Below are 13,145 nucleotides of genomic sequence, written 5' to 3'. Positions count from 1 at the left end.
AGACGTAGTAAGAACGATCTAGAGGCCATACGGCCGGAAGCTTGAAGAGAGACAGTGCAGTATGTACCTCCAACACGGGCCACACTCGAAGTGGACAAATAGCATCGTCACGGTCTTGAGATGGAGGACCTCACTCTCCCTCGCCAAACTTTCAGAACGCCGCCGTGGAAGAGAAGGGCGTCCCAAATATACACGAGGTGTAACTTTCGATGAGGAGAAAAACAAGGCGCATTAAGCGTTTATATACGTGGCGAGCAAATTCTCACGGCTGCTTCCGAAACGCGGTCATGTGACGTATTGAGACGCGCAATTTGAATGGGGCGCGTTGGTGGCGAAACCAGAAAGTCGGAACCACGGGGACATTCGTCCCGGGGACGAGGGACGCGAGACGCGAGACGTCACAGTCAGTCACAGCACACCGTGAGTGGCCGGCCGCCACCATCACTTTACCTCCCACTTTTAAATTGACCAGCTTTGACATTGACATTATTGAGGGCCAGAAAGACAATTCACCGGTCAGCTAGGTGTCTAGATATACATATCGACTGACTTACTGACTGAGATTTACGAAGGCGTCACGGAGGCCAAGCATAGTGGCGCGCTACGTGACGGAAATGATTATGTAAGCATACCACAGGCACTACTCATAGGCTCTTGTATGTAGTTACCTTGAACGACACCCATTGTTTTCGAGACCGTGAGGCTAGATTAGATGGCGTAATTACTCAACACACAACGGTTGTTGTACACGGAAACGGGGAGTACATAAGTTATTGGAGGACTTCCTGAAATAGTAGCCCCTGTTACTCAAGTAAGCAAGTCAGTCAGTGTGACAGCGTCCCGCGGGACGTCCCGCAGAGCGTCCCCGGGACGTATGTCCCAGTCGTTCAGACGTTCTCGGCGAAACTTCAAACAACACCGATCAGTCACGGGGGAGAAAGAAAGCATTGATGAAGCAGAGATGCTTCTCGGTGGCTCGCTCCAGCCGACGCTGGGCTTGATCGGTAACTGAGACATGCATCTTTGTCGTACTTATATAAGGAGGGTGAGTCCCTGCGTCGCTCTCCAGCCCATTCACCTTCCTCGAGCTCGAGCATAGCAGCGGCACTGGTTGATGAGTAGGTTTGGCCGCGCAGCTGCGGCCTTGCGAGGATTCGAGCTGATGAACTCGTTCCTGCTACAGCACTGCTTTCCTACAAGTTCTTCAGTTCCATTTCACGCTTTCCTTTCGCTCGATCGCTCCTCCTCCGATACTGCCCGCGACGCTGTCATGCGCTATTTTACGATCGCTCTGCTTGCCATGAGTACTGTGGCGCCCGTTCTTGCCCTACCTGTCTACTCGTAAGCCACAACTATAAAGCTTATTGTGATTCATACTGATGGAGCAGGGACAGAAACGCAGCTAGGGATGTAGCTGGCACGCTTTTGGAGCGCACATTCGAGCACGACCTTGATGCGCGCTTCGACGCCGACAGCATGCTGCTGCGCCACGACTTCCTTGATTCTCGGATGGATGCACTCCTAATGGCTCTAGAGAGGCGGGGTAAGCCGGAAAGCGGGTATGTCACCAAACCGAGCAAGCCGACCCGTCCCAAATGCCTCGAGCCCCTTGACGTCCGGTCGGACGTCGACGACGTCCTCATGAATCTAGAGAGGCGAGGGAAGGTGGACAGTGGGTATGTTACTAGCAAGCCGAAGCCGAAGCCGGCGCGGCCAAAGCGTCGGAATATCCTCGAGGCTCGTCTGGATTTCGATGACCTCTAGATGGAGGAAGGGCCCGGAGGAGTACTACAGATCGGAGGATGGGTCTGGGTTGATATTGATATGCGCAAGAGTGGTCGCGTTCTTTGGCTCCGCGAACCAAGTCGACGTGAGGTGCCGGCCGGACTTCGGTTTGTTGGGTGTGCCGTTGACGGTGTGAGGCCCTACTCTGGTATCGTATATCTCCGCTCTTATGGCGAGAGTCAAGCTTCGTGCAGCAAGTATCTGTAGATATATCTGAGCGTCGTCACTCAGATACTATAATCCAAAGATTACTTACCGAAGAGACCTTCTTGCATTGAGGTGCAGATATAACAATAGTCCCGGAGTGACCCTTCTTCGCGATACAGCTCTGCGTGTCAACAGAGTAACCACAACGGCTCGCATTGACTGTATAAACACCATTGTGAAATATATTCAAGTCAGCTAGAATCACAACATACCACAAGAGCCGCAATCTGTCAGTTTCGCGCATGCTTGAGCGTCGTGCGACACGGCCTGCACCAACGCGCCGGTGGAAAGGAGGGTGAAGACGGCGAGGAGAGTGGCAGTGAGACGCATGGCAAATGTAAAGGATTGGACGTCAGATAGAGGGGAATTATATGCTAGAGACTAGACGGTGAATAAAAAGATTAGACCGGATGGATGAGTGTACGTTAGAGCAGGGCAGCACGAGTGATGGAGGACGAGCCTGGCTTGTATCGCTGCTGCGCCCTCCCTCTTATACCTTTTTCAACACCGGTGTGGACTTGCAAACGGCCTGTTGAATCATATCGCGCAGTCCTTCCAGAAGATCGGTTGAACGTTGGGTGCCGCCCAAACAGCGCCCACAGCTTGAAGCAGGATGGGGGAGTGAGACGATACATACGTGATCGGACGCAACGGATCACGCAGCGGGTAAGCCGACACATAACGAGGCACATGCAAGAGGTGCTTACCCTTGACTGACGAACTCGTCCGAGAACATCGTGCAGGGACACCAGAAGTTTCGCACTTAGTACTGCTGAGTCGCACCGACGGACATAGGGCGTATGCAGGAACCAAGCAGCTGTGACCCTTTCTGGTCTCCGTGTTTCCTCTGTCTTCCAAGGCTCTAGGACTGGCCATCGCACTCGTCATATGCTGCATCGGCCGCGGTCGTCAGACCGCAACTTCGGGACGAAAGCAACCGAAGCCAACAATCACCGAGTCCGCCACATTCGATCGTTACAGGAAGTCGTTGGTGGTCATCTCGCGCCTGCGCTCCCCGAGGTATCCCGCATTGGATTTGAGAGAACGCATCGGACGTCGTGCGGTTCATCATACAACAGCCGCAGCTGTTGATCTGAAGACGCCGCTCAAGATGTCTGCAGTGGGGCTGTGCGACGCAAGGACGTAGGTAGTCTCTTCAGGAGGTCATAGCTTCTCCACGCCTCAAAAGTGTTCGAACGCACCTCTCACCACGACCGTTCTGCCTTGATTTCCACAGAAAGTGAGACGCTGTATTGAGTTCACGTATGATCAGTATTCTGACGCGCTCTGTCCAGCCAGACTTACCCACTATCTACCAGCATGTCTTTAGCCAGCCCACAGCCCCTGACCCCCGAGGGCAGCGTAGAGGCGTTCTACGTTCATGAGCCGTATGTGCTCACCTTCGGCAAAGACAGCGTCGATATCTGGCGGGCAGGCGGCCCGCACGGGCGCCTCGAGCATATCGCGACCCTCGCCCAGTTCGTACTCGCTCCGCCGTCTCGCCTCGACCCCGTCTTCGACACCGACCGCAACCTCATCATCATCGCCGATGGCGCTCACGGCGATGGCTTACCTTCCCTCGTCGTCTTCAGCCTCGTCGATGGCCAGCTCATCCGTAAGCTCGAGCTGTACGGCAGCCTGAACGAGAATGGGCTCCCGTACGCCGACGGCAAGATCCTGGTCGCCATCGAAGAAGACAAGGAACACTTCCCACCCCATGGCCTAACCAAGATCTTGCTCTGCGACGTTGTGGGGGATGGCGGTATTCTCGGCAGTGTCAATCTTCCCGCGCGCCTCCAGGCTCGCGAGGAGCTGCGACTGAACACGGACGGAGGCGTGCTGCTGCCCGTCCACGTCCGGCCGAACGGCGATATCGTCGCGACATCCTCCCAAGCATGGGGCGAGAAGATGGAGATCCTGTTCTGGCGCGGGGCGGACATTTCGAGGTCCCCTGAGCCAGCGGCGAGCTTCACGCTCGACTGTGGAATCGAGGACGGTGATACGATCTACCCGATCTGCAGCGCACCTCTGGACGAGAAGACGCGCTTGCTCGCCGTCTACGAGGCGTTCGGTAGCACGCCCCAGGTGGGGTCCGCCTGCCAGACGTCGATCTTCGCCATCGACGCGGAGACCATGACCATCCGGTGGCACGCGAAGCCCATCGGAGGCTGCGTGCACACCATTCGGTATATCGCTGCGCTGGACGTCATCATCGCCTTCGGACAGCACCAACAATGGCAACATGACGACGAATATGACGACGAAAGTAAGCGCGACACGTTCCAGTATGTAGTTGCCCTCGACCCCGCGACTGGCAGCGAGCGGCGGATGGAGACGATCAACCACGGCGTGCAGGGAAGTGCAGTGATATACAGCGGCCTCAGTCGGATTGCAGATGACTTCGTAGTCGTCGTTGTTTTCAACGACGGGTCAACGTGCGCTGTCGACTTGAGGCGTTTCCTCGAACATGGCTTCCTGAGGGAAGGAGAGCGGTTGGTGGTCTCCAGGTCGCCGCTGGGAGAGGGGTTCAATGTCAACGGCGAGGTAGCCGTAGCTGGACAGACGGTGATCGTTTCCGTCGGCCCTGGCAGGGGGGCAAGTAGCTTGTATTTCAGTCTCCCGTAGAGCTCCAGGAGGACGTTGAAGACGACGACATGGGATGTGCTGCGTTGTTGTTCTTGATTGAATCACTTGTGTGTACTGCTGTATACTTCATAACTTGGAACAAATTTCTTGCATGTCGACAAGTCGGATACAGGCACTGCGCGAGCACAACGCAAGCACCTTGCATAGCACCCGTCGACTGCCCACCGAGCTTGATGGGACAAGGGGCGGATGGATCCGAATAGACGTCGATGTCGACGTCCAAGTCGACGCAGGAGGCTCAACTTGCCTGAAACTGCTTGCGCTATGTTCGTGGGCGACGACTTCGAATCCTTGCTGGCGACGCGCGATATAGAGGGGAGCATCGAGCTAAGGACACCTGAATCAACCCTCCAAGACCACTTAAATTGCGTGCTGCGTAGCTACTCATCCTCCATCCACTGCCACCGATCACGAACCGATGTGTGGAGCGCCCACTATCATAATAAGTAGTGTTGCCGAAGAGAAACGAGAAGTCGGGGCAAACTTGTCGAACCCAACGCACCCGAGAATACATGTCCAGAAGTACAATTGCCTTTGTAGTCAGTATAATACATTGAACAACCATTACATATCTACTCAAAATCCTCAAACTCTCCAATAGGTCCACCGACAAACTGTACAGTGTGCACAGCAGCACTGTCACCGCCGGGCTCGCTGACCGCCATGTCCGCTTCAAGCCGTTCCTCCCCTCCATCCATGTCCACGTCCACGACCTCGTCGTCCGCCTGTTCCTGTTCAGGATCCAAGAAGTCCAAGCACCCCCTCCAGCAGCCTCGCCACCGCACAGGGACTCCCGCCCCGGCGCACTCCGCCTTCAAATCAGCCCCCGCGATCTCGCGCTCCCACGTAAAGCGCTCTTCCGCATGCCTTACGAACACCGGGACGCGTCCATTCACCCAGCCCCCGTCGGGCGTGCGGTGCACAGGCGACGGGCACACGCCGATGCCCGGCGGGGGCTCTTCTACGCCGTCCGATTTCGCGGGGCGATCAGCGCCGGGGCCACTCGGGGACGCGGAGCGCGCTTTCTTGGGCGGAGAGGGCTCATCGGCGGGTTTCGCGACGGCGGAAGGGAGGCATGCACGGAGAGTAGGCAAGACGGCGCAGACCTTTCCTGATAGTGATAAGGGCAGAGCGTAGAACGCCTCGAGTATCGTCTCTGGGCGCCGCTCGCTCTGAGAGTCTGGTGCGATGGGCGACAGCAAGAGGCGGAAACAGAACTCTGTGAGGGGAGGGATATCGAAATGGACTGTGGTCGGTGATACGCACGTCCGGGTAGGCTCTGAGGTAGGCCCGGTACGCGTGCGCTGTGACTGTGCCGGCGGCTGTGGGATGTTTGGATCCTCGTCTGGCGGGGGCGGTTGGATCCATGTGTTGTTGGTGACCCGCAAACGCATCGGCTGCATGCCGAGCATCTCGGACGGAAGCCAGCTAAGCTTGTTGAAAGGAATGTTGAGCTCACGAAGGTTCGTGAACTGCGCGATTTGGAACGGCATCACAGATATACAGTTTGAGCCTAATGACACAAAATGAGATTCACAAAGCAGGGCTGTGTGATGCAATGAGACAGTCACAACGTACGGAGGGCAAGGACAGTTAGCCCTATCAGCTGAAACAGCTCGAGAGGTAGGGACGTGATTTTGTTGCCAGAGAGGAAGAGCTTGAGCTCGCACGGGTTCCTGGACGTCGACTTCGGAAGCATCGCGGATGTCGCCGTCCGCACGAGCGCAGTGCTGCCTGCCTTGTGTAATGCCTTCCGTCGCATGTCGTCATCGAAGAACGCGGCGGCTCGAGACGATGACACGGGAACGGTGGCTGAACGTATGAAGGGTCTATGTGCAGAAACAGCGATGGGGGCCACCTCTTGAGGAGTGTGTGGTGAGGGAAGGACGACGAGTCCCGCAAGGTCGGAGATGAATGACGGTATGTATGTGAGTGGATTGCTCATAAGAGACGAGTTCCTTGAATAGTCTCGAGTAGGCAACAAAGATCACGAAGACAAAGGAACACGTACTGGAGGTATACCTCTCCATCGGCCTTCTCTATTGCCGTAGCAATCGCCTTCTCCCAAATCTCTTCCTCCGTAATCATAGATGGCCTATACTGCGGTAGTGCTGCTGGTTCGTCATTCAAATTGACGACGTCGTCGTCGTCGTTAACGGCTTTCTGACTGAACGATCGTTCATTGGGTGCTAGTCCACTGTCTGCTGTATCGTCGGAAAGAATAGTCGATGTTGACTGCGCACTCGTTGCAGACACTGAATGGGAGGGGGGCTTCTTCTCTCGACGAGGAGGGCTCCATGCCCCGCCCGCAGAGGCCGCGTATGGATCCATAGGTCCCAAAGAGGATGGGGACGCGTTTCTTCCGTGCTCGCAGTGTGATCCAGTTCTACGATGTGTCTTTGAGTGGTCCTGCATGCTGCTCTCGCCCGACATGGGCGAAGGCGTGGCGAATGGATGGTCGCATGCGGTCTCGTCGCGCTGCGGGCACACGCTCCCAGAGTCCCATCCTAGAGGCTTCGCGCGTTCGACGTCGTATTGCGGGGGTCGGTTCCACTTGTTCAAGCCTGCATACGGGTCCAACGGGCCCGGTGATTCGGGCGGGGTCGCGACTGGACCGATGCTAGGCGACGAAGGTGGGGAGGAGTCGACGGGCCATAGTGAAGGTGATGACCCAGGTGACGAAGAAGGCGAGGATGCTGCGCTCATTGCGAACGGGTCATCGGGGTCGAGGTCAGACATAGTGTGTGGTGGATGGTAGCAGAGGAGAAGGGAGTAGCGGTGGTGGCGGGAGTGGGAGTGCCATAAAGGGCGCGCTAGACTCTAGTCGCTGTACGTAAGGCTCGCGCGCACATGACCGCGTCTGTATGAGGCCTGGGGCCCGGGCGTCCGCCACCCACTCAGACAATGTACATATTAGGACTGTACCATCGATATACTGAAAATATTCTGCATACAGAGAGGCAATGATAATGACACTAAGACTGTACGCGCACGTCGGCTTTGTATCTTCAGAAACGACCTCCAACAGCCTGAGGCGACTTCAGCGTGCAAGCCTGTGCGTGACGCCGGACAGGCGTCACTGAGCAATAAATTGTATGATACGTCAGAATCGCCTGTAATATTGCATTTGGCTACCATGCTGGAAAGTGCTTTCAGGCCTATCCTGCATTCTCGCTCGCTGTCGCATGTGCAGTCGGTCCTTGGCCACTGGCGTCTGTGCATAGTGATATTCTGTCACAGTCACGAGATTTGTGACTGCTGGCGGCACGACGGTCTGACACTGCGGACAAAGCAGGTTGCACGGAGGCCGGCGCCCGCCGCGTCTTAGCACCATTAGAGTTTGCTTGTTGCGGAATATAAGTGCAGAGTTCATCATCATCATCAGGTTGCACGGAGCGCTTACATCGTCAGAACATTGTCAGAACGTGTATATCATCTCGAAATCCGAATATTATCTATTTTCCTGGACCGAACATTGAAAGGCAGCCAATGAGGAGCCGTGCCTTTCAATGTTTGGTCACCGATAATAATTCATGTTCGGATTTCGAGATGATATACTCATTCTAACGATGATCTGAGACTTATCCGACGCCAAACAAAGGGGTTTGTCCGCAGTGTATGGTACGCCGGAAGGCCACAGTTCGATTTCCGTTTGAGGTGGCTGTTGCCGAGGCCCGATCTGCTTATGTAAGCTAATCTGGCGAAAGTCTTGTTCCGATTCGTGCCTCCCCTCACTAGATTCAAGCTCTACTGAGTGCTACAGACTATTCTTGATCTGTATCGGGTTGAATTGTAGCTTTTGAACACATTGTGGGGAGTCCATATCTCAAATTTGAGCCGGAAGAGCCGGAACCTCGGTAAGCGCCGTCGGGTAAGTAACGGTCACACTTGGCGGTGGACGACGTCTTCGCACGGGGGCGATTGGGCGCAATGCTTTGAAACTTATCTGGCTTGACTCACAAAAAATGGTTGGATAACTCACATCGCTGCGGATGACAAGAACTTAAGTGCAACCGATGTCCGCCGCCTGTCCAATTTAGGCAGGTGTGACCGTGAGTCTGGGGCGCTTACGGAGTTCCGGCACGCCGAGACAGACAATCCATACCACAGAACACCCAAAATCCATTGGAAAGCCGATAATGCACTCAATAATGTCTCTTGTGTGTCTCAGAGTACATGGTGGATGAGCTACTCTAAGGGAGAGCACAGACGAGGCCATGCAACACTCGGCCAGAGTGGCTTACGTAAGCAGATCGGGCCTCGGTAGCGGCCGTACCATGGCCGTATCACTGATTTGAACTGTGGCCTTCCGGCCGACCTTACGCAGTGTGACCTGGATCTCTGACTCTTCCGCCTCGATTGCGAGACATGGCAGCACGACTCACCAGTATGACTCGACGCGATTTCACTCTACAAAAGGCGCGACCCAGCTCCTACGTTTCCGAGGTAGATATCTGGCGTCGCAATGTCTCCGCCATACGTGAACAACTACGCTCCCCCGAAGACGAACGCCTACCCCGATCCGGAGGTTGTTCTCAATTCCAAGGAACCCTACGACATTAACTTCTCCTTTCCGCTGCATCTCGACACCCTTGCGTGTCCTACTGTCCGTCTTACGCCATTCGTGCCTACCTTACACGCCCCCACTCTCTGGGAGCACATCGGTTCGCGGGCACGCGAGTTGTTCAGGTACTATCCCTACTGCCCAGACACCTTCGCGCACTTCCTCTCCGTCGTCGAAAACATCCGCGGTCATCCCGACAATTGCGCATTCGCCATCTTCGACCGGACACGCAAGTCGGATGGAGGGGACACGGCCGCTGAGGACGGCGTGCTCGCCGGGGTGATGGCCCTCATCAACACTAACAAACCGCACATGAACACCGAGATCGGCCTCGTAGTCGTCTTCCCCGCGTTTCAGGGCACGCACGTCGCACGAACCTCGGCCGGCCTCCTGCTTCGCTATTGCTTGCAGACGCCTGCAGCCTCGCCGCCCGGGTTAGGATTCCGCCGTGTTCGCTGGTCGGCGCACACTCACAACAAGCCCTCGCTCGGACTCGCGAAGCGCATGGGGTTCAGGGAGGAGGGCATCTTGCGCTGGTCGTTCTCCATTCCGGACGTGGAAGAGATGAGGCGCGAGGCGCACGCTCTCAAGAGAGAAGGGGAGGAGGGGTGGGGACGTGACAGTGTCTGTCTCTCGATCTGCTGGGATGACTGGGATGACGGCGCGGCGTCTGCTGTCGGAAGACTGCTCCAGTAGTCGCTGAAATACAGGTCAGTCGGCTCTTGCGCGTTATCTAGAATGCTCTAATAACCGTATTATGTAGTCTAAGAAGCACGCTTAGCCCCACATAATGGCGAGACAACATCGAGGCAATACGAGTCCGATGCTATTCGTGGCTGATTGCCAAATTCAAGGTCTCAGCTAGAGTCTAGACCACGAGGCGAGCATTGTAGAAATCCATTGACAGTAACTCGGCATTATATCCAGCGCAAGCCATACGAGCGATACATTTGGCGCCATCTTATGGTGTAGGCGACTGTTAGCATGCTTTGCACTGACGTCGCATTCCTCCGCTCGCGGATAGCTGATCGACCGTTCAAATTGCAAAGGCATCAGGAGAGCATCCGAAGATAACGTACCGTGTCTCAATGGTCTGTGCGACACAGGTGAGATCACAACGAGAATCCTTCTTTATGAACCGAACTGACCCTCGATTTACTCCGCTTCATCAAGGCGATAAGCTCCAGTTGAGACGTGGTTTCCTGTGTCTGAGGGCCCGCAGGACATCAGTCTTGTGGGTAGCCAGAAGTTGAGAGAGGGACACATACCGCGAGCCTCAAGGTCTGGTGCGTTACAGCTGGCTACTATGTATACCGGGAAACGCTACTGATGAGGCGACAGCATCTGACCTTCACTGGTACCTTCATTGTCGACACGACAAAAAGACGTCAGCATCAGTAGTAACCTGGCAGCCACGCTAACCCCCAAGGAAGACCCGTACACGTACCGATAAGGCGCCTCTCAATGCCAAGAGCCGGTGTGGCAACAGTGACCTCGAGGAGTGCGCAGGCGAGAAGACCAAAGGCGATGGTGAGCTTCATGCTGATGGCAGAATGTTACGTGGACACTCATATCTCAGCCCACCTTTTATCACATACACTGTTATACACAACCGCCCATGAGGCGCACCGTCGGACGCGCATACTGTACTCACACGTTGAGAGCATAGCACCACATCTGCATGGAAATAAACCCTGGCCCTAGCTGTCACGTCGTCCTTTGAGGGGAATGGGGTGTACGTGGCTGATGCTGATGGAAGTTCATCGCATGGTCGCTCTTCTGATCCTGTCATTGTCTGCTTACGATTGTGGAGGACGTCCACTTGAGTTCTGTCAAGCAAAGCCTTACGGCAGGCTCTTTGTACTTCGACAGCACGGACGCCACGTATTGTACCTCATCTAACCAGTTGGGTTCGCCATCGCCGACGAAGCCCGTGGCATCCTCATCGCCTGAACGGCGCACTTCGTTCTTACAGCATCTCTGTACAGTTAAGGTAACTTACTGCTGCCGAGGTATGTCTCAGCTGCAATACACCTTGCACATATCGACTCATTCATGTACCAGAGTCTAAGAGACTGCTTTGGCGCTGCTACAATCAGCGCGGGTGCGTGGTTAGGTGCGTGGCTTCGATGTGGGCATGGTAGTATGGCTGATTGTGGTTCTCACCTAGCTAAGGTCTCATGTGCACCTCCAGCTTCACGGTTGCACAGGCCGCCCTCAAACATCTACACACATGAATCATTCAGTTCTTTCAGAGCACAGAATGAGCGTTGCAGGGCGCAGATATATACGTTGCGATATCATCTACATATCATTACTTGCTCAAGGTCTACGGTGTATATCCTACCTTGAGCTGAGTGAGAACGCGAAAGCATAGTGAGCAACAACTCAGTCATTATTCCAGATAGGATGAGCTGCTGATGATCATTCCAGATGTACCTTTCCGAGCCTCGCGAACAACGCCCCATTCTCAGTAAAATCACGGAAACCACCGCTCGCGCCTCGGCGGTACCGGCCCATCTACGTTCAGCAACAATGGGATTCTGTCATCACCCCGTTCCACAAAGTCGATGGGCCAGTGCGGCAGATACTTGGCATTCGCCCGGTACCTGCCCTCCGGATGCGAGCGCAAACAGAAGCACCCGCCGCTCGCACGTAGCCTTGGCAGCCCGCACGCGATGGAAGCAACGAACTCGTCCGACCACTCGAAAATAACGAGCGCGATGACAAGATTGGGTCGATCCATCGCCAGCTCCACAAGTGCGTGGTCCAAAGGCGCAAGAGCGGTTATCAGGGCACCTGGCTCGACGGTGTCTTCTCCTACCCACGTAAGCACAACTTCAATGCTCTCCAACACCGACGAACACAGCCGGCGAACGACTTGGCCCATCCACACCAAGTCCTCCTCGCCCGGAGTCTCCTCAAAACGATGATGGTCCATCAATACCAACGTCCGCAGCCTCGCACAGTGCGCGAGTCCGAGCTCGGCTGCTTCGAGCTCCTGCGCAGGGTAGCGTCCGTACAACGTGAGGTGCTCTAGCGTCGGCCCCGCCCTGTGCAGCACGTCGCGGATCATCGCATGGAGCGTGTTCGCCTCCTCTCTGTACGTGAGACGTGCCGTCTGTGCATTGTTCCATGCGAGGCTCAGGGACCGTAAGGGAAGTCTCGGGAGGCCATGCAGCAGCCACAACACCGGAAAGTCGACGGACTGGTGCCATGTGAGCGTGTCGAGTTCCATCGTCGGGGGCGGGGGCTCGATCGAAGACGGGTGAACCGCCAGCGAGTGGCGGGTGTCGAATTCCAACGAGCGGATGTGAAGTGCGCGGAGGCAGGGGAACGCAAGGAGGACGCTGACGAGCTCGTGGACTCTGGGATAGACGGTGTCCAGCGTGAGCTCCCGTACGCTTGCGAACACGCCGGGCAGTGCCGGCATCTGTTGCAGCGGTGGCGAGAGCTCGCGCTCGGGATTCAGCTTCTTGGGGCGGAGCCAGTGCTGGAGACGTAGGTGGTAGAGCCGCGGGAGCCGGGGCACAAGTGCGAAGAGCTCGGGGAAGGTGCGGCGCACGACGACCCAGGTGCCGTCGATGTGCAGCTCGCGGACGTAGCACGCGAGGTGCGGGTGGGAGCTAAGCATCTGCTCGGCGCGCGTGTACTGGCCTATGCTAATGACGATGAGCACGCGGAATATGTGCGTACGGGCGGTGGGCAGCCAAGCGCGGCATGTCAGGCTGCAGTTCACGAGGGTCGGTTGGTCATCGTATAGATGGTCAAGGACGTGGTACTGCAGCTCTGGAGGGAGCCGCGGGACTTCTGGGTTAGGCCCTGAGTACATCGACGTCGAGAAGAAAGACAGCGCAGGGATCCCATCTCAACGTTCAACACGCATCTTGAAGACGGAGATCAGAGAGCTGGGCCACACCAGCAAGAGTCGATTGGGCGCCTT

General features: G+C 56.0%; 6 protein-coding genes across 6 annotated transcripts; 3 read left to right on the top strand and 3 right to left on the bottom strand.

The window, feature by feature from the left end:
• The first annotated feature begins 1,113 nt into the window (after positions 1–1,113).
• On the top strand, positions 1,114–1,886 carry C8Q71DRAFT_485208 (uncharacterized protein). Its single transcript, XM_047918848.1, has 3 exons — positions 1,114–1,118; positions 1,184–1,341; positions 1,395–1,886. The coding sequence occupies exons 2-3, from the start codon at positions 1,271–1,273 to the stop codon at positions 1,762–1,764; spliced, it is 441 nt and encodes a 146-aa protein (XP_047781932.1). The 5' UTR covers positions 1,114–1,118; positions 1,184–1,270; the 3' UTR covers positions 1,765–1,886.
• Positions 1,555–2,440, bottom strand: C8Q71DRAFT_485187 (uncharacterized protein). Its single transcript, XM_047918847.1, has 3 exons — positions 2,205–2,440; positions 2,042–2,151; positions 1,555–1,986 (listed from the first exon to the last, which is right to left on the bottom strand). Exons 1-3 carry the CDS (start codon positions 2,320–2,322, stop codon positions 1,789–1,791), a joined length of 426 nt encoding a protein of 141 aa, XP_047781931.1. The 5' UTR covers positions 2,323–2,440; the 3' UTR covers positions 1,555–1,788.
• Positions 2,441–3,297: 857 nt separating this feature from the next.
• C8Q71DRAFT_746702 (uncharacterized protein) lies at positions 3,298–4,872 on the top strand. Its single transcript, XM_047923085.1, has one exon. It carries the CDS (start codon positions 3,313–3,315, stop codon positions 4,615–4,617), a length of 1,305 nt encoding a protein of 434 aa, XP_047781930.1. The 5' UTR covers positions 3,298–3,312; the 3' UTR covers positions 4,618–4,872.
• A 948-nt stretch (positions 4,873–5,820) lies between these two features.
• Positions 5,821–7,430, bottom strand: C8Q71DRAFT_746694 (uncharacterized protein; the record flags this gene model as incomplete). Its single annotated transcript, XM_047923084.1, has 3 exons — positions 6,650–7,430; positions 6,217–6,596; positions 5,821–6,151 (listed from the first exon to the last, which is right to left on the bottom strand). Coding segments are annotated over exons 1-3 (1,439 nt in total), but the record flags the coding sequence as incomplete, so codon positions are not given.
• Positions 7,431–8,949: 1,519 nt separating this feature from the next.
• C8Q71DRAFT_746692 (acyl-CoA N-acyltransferase) lies at positions 8,950–9,986 on the top strand. The gene has a single exon (XM_047923083.1). It carries the CDS (start codon positions 9,104–9,106, stop codon positions 9,896–9,898), a length of 795 nt encoding a protein of 264 aa, XP_047781928.1. The 5' UTR covers positions 8,950–9,103; the 3' UTR covers positions 9,899–9,986.
• Positions 9,987–11,681: 1,695 nt separating this feature from the next.
• C8Q71DRAFT_855561 (uncharacterized protein) lies at positions 11,682–13,034 on the bottom strand (the record flags this gene model as incomplete). The annotated part of the gene is made up of 1 exon (XM_047927189.1): positions 11,682–13,034. One exon carries the CDS (start codon positions 13,032–13,034, stop codon positions 11,682–11,684), a length of 1,353 nt encoding a protein of 450 aa, XP_047781927.1.
• Positions 13,035–13,145: the final 111 nt, after the last annotated feature.

Source organism: Rhodofomes roseus (genome assembly GCF_022264815.1).
Source record: "Rhodofomes roseus strain CIRM-BRFM 1785 chromosome Unknown C8Q71scaffold_5, whole genome shotgun sequence".
Lineage (NCBI taxonomy): Eukaryota > Fungi > Basidiomycota > Agaricomycetes > Polyporales > Fomitopsidaceae > Rhodofomes > Rhodofomes roseus.
This window is presented reverse-complemented; position numbering and strand designations above follow the sequence as displayed.